We start from the raw sequence: 1417 nt of genomic DNA on the forward strand, positions 1-1417 counted from the left end.
GATATGTCTCTGCAGGATTATATCGCAGTTAAAGAGAAAAATGCTAAGTACCTTCCACATTCAGCAGGACGTTATGCGGCAAAGCGTTTCAGGAAAGCTCAGTGCCCTATTGTGGAACGTCTTACAAACTCTCTCATGATGCACGGCAGAAACAATGGAAAGAAATTAATGGCTGTGCGAATTGTTAAACACGCCTTTGAAATCATTCATCTTCTTACTGGGGAGAACCCTCTACAGGTGAGTTTGCTATTTAAAGTTTGTATTTAATTTTTGCATCTATATGAATAAAATTATACATTGAGAATATCTTAAAGCACTTAATTTGAGATTATTATTTAAATAAAACACATTCATAATATGTTACCACTTATGTGAACCACATTTTATTTATTTATGTAATACAATTTTGCATGATATAAATATGTATGACAAAATGAATATATAACCTGTTATATAAATAAAAAAATTATATAAATAAAAAAATTTATATAACAGATTATAAAAAATATATAAATAAATGATTACACTTGTTTGTGAATATTTTAGGTTCTTGTCACAGCTATTATCAATTCTGGTCCAAGAGAAGATTCGACGCGTATTGGACGCGCTGGTACTGTAAGGCGACAGGCCGTGGACGTATCCCCGTTACGTCGTGTTAATCAAGCTATCTGGTTGTTATGTACTGGCGCGCGAGAAGCTGCATTCCGCAATATTAAAACAATCGGCGAGTGTTTAGCCGACGAACTTATTAACGCTGCTAAGGGTTCGTCGAATTCATACGCAATCAAGAAAAAGGATGAATTGGAGCGCGTTGCCAAATCCAACCGATAAACAGCTTTATACATGCGGAAAAAATAAATAAACGTTCTATCTTTAAATTTTTCTCCACTTTTTATTTTTCATCCATTGTTTCTTGTCAAGAAACTTCTAACGAGTTTAATGACTTTACAGTCTTTAGAGATAAAAGAATATTTATTCTAATTATTTGAATACTCTGTTCTTTCTGATTTCTTTGAAAAATATGATAACGTATATTTAAGATGACAAAAATTTAAAAAATTAATTTATTTTTGAGTCTACAACTTTACATAGCTTTCTATGTCTTTTGTAGAATTAAGAGAAATTGGAGGTATAAGGAATTGATATATAATAATAATTATATAATTGTGAATTATATTAGTACAATTTACTTAAAAATACATGTAATATAAATGATTTCGAAAGCTATAATTTATTGCATAGATTCACTACTACATTTTTCATGTTAATACGTTCTGCAACTCATACAGTGTTGCTTATATAAAAGAGGTCTGTTCTTTTCGAAGAATTCTGAATTAGAATGAAACAAATATAGCTATCTCAACTTATTGCATCAGTTTGAGGTATTGTGTATATATATATATATATTATATATATA

The 1417-nt window shown here is 29.9% G+C and overlaps 1 protein-coding gene across 1 annotated transcript; it reads left to right on the forward strand.

Annotated features, from left to right (window-relative positions):
• The first annotated feature begins 3 nt into the window (after window positions 1-3).
• LOC108779351 (40S ribosomal protein S5) lies at window positions 4-878 on the forward strand. The gene is made up of 2 exons (XM_018546750.1): window positions 4-237; window positions 547-878. Exons 1-2 carry the CDS (start codon window positions 4-6, stop codon window positions 829-831), a joined length of 519 nt encoding a protein of 172 aa, XP_018402252.1. The 3' UTR covers window positions 832-878.
• Window positions 879-1417: the final 539 nt, after the last annotated feature.

This window comes from Cyphomyrmex costatus, unplaced genomic scaffold, assembly GCF_001594065.2.
Source record: "Cyphomyrmex costatus isolate MS0001 unplaced genomic scaffold, Ccosl1.0 scaffold583, whole genome shotgun sequence".
NCBI lineage: Eukaryota > Metazoa > Arthropoda > Insecta > Hymenoptera > Formicidae > Cyphomyrmex > Cyphomyrmex costatus.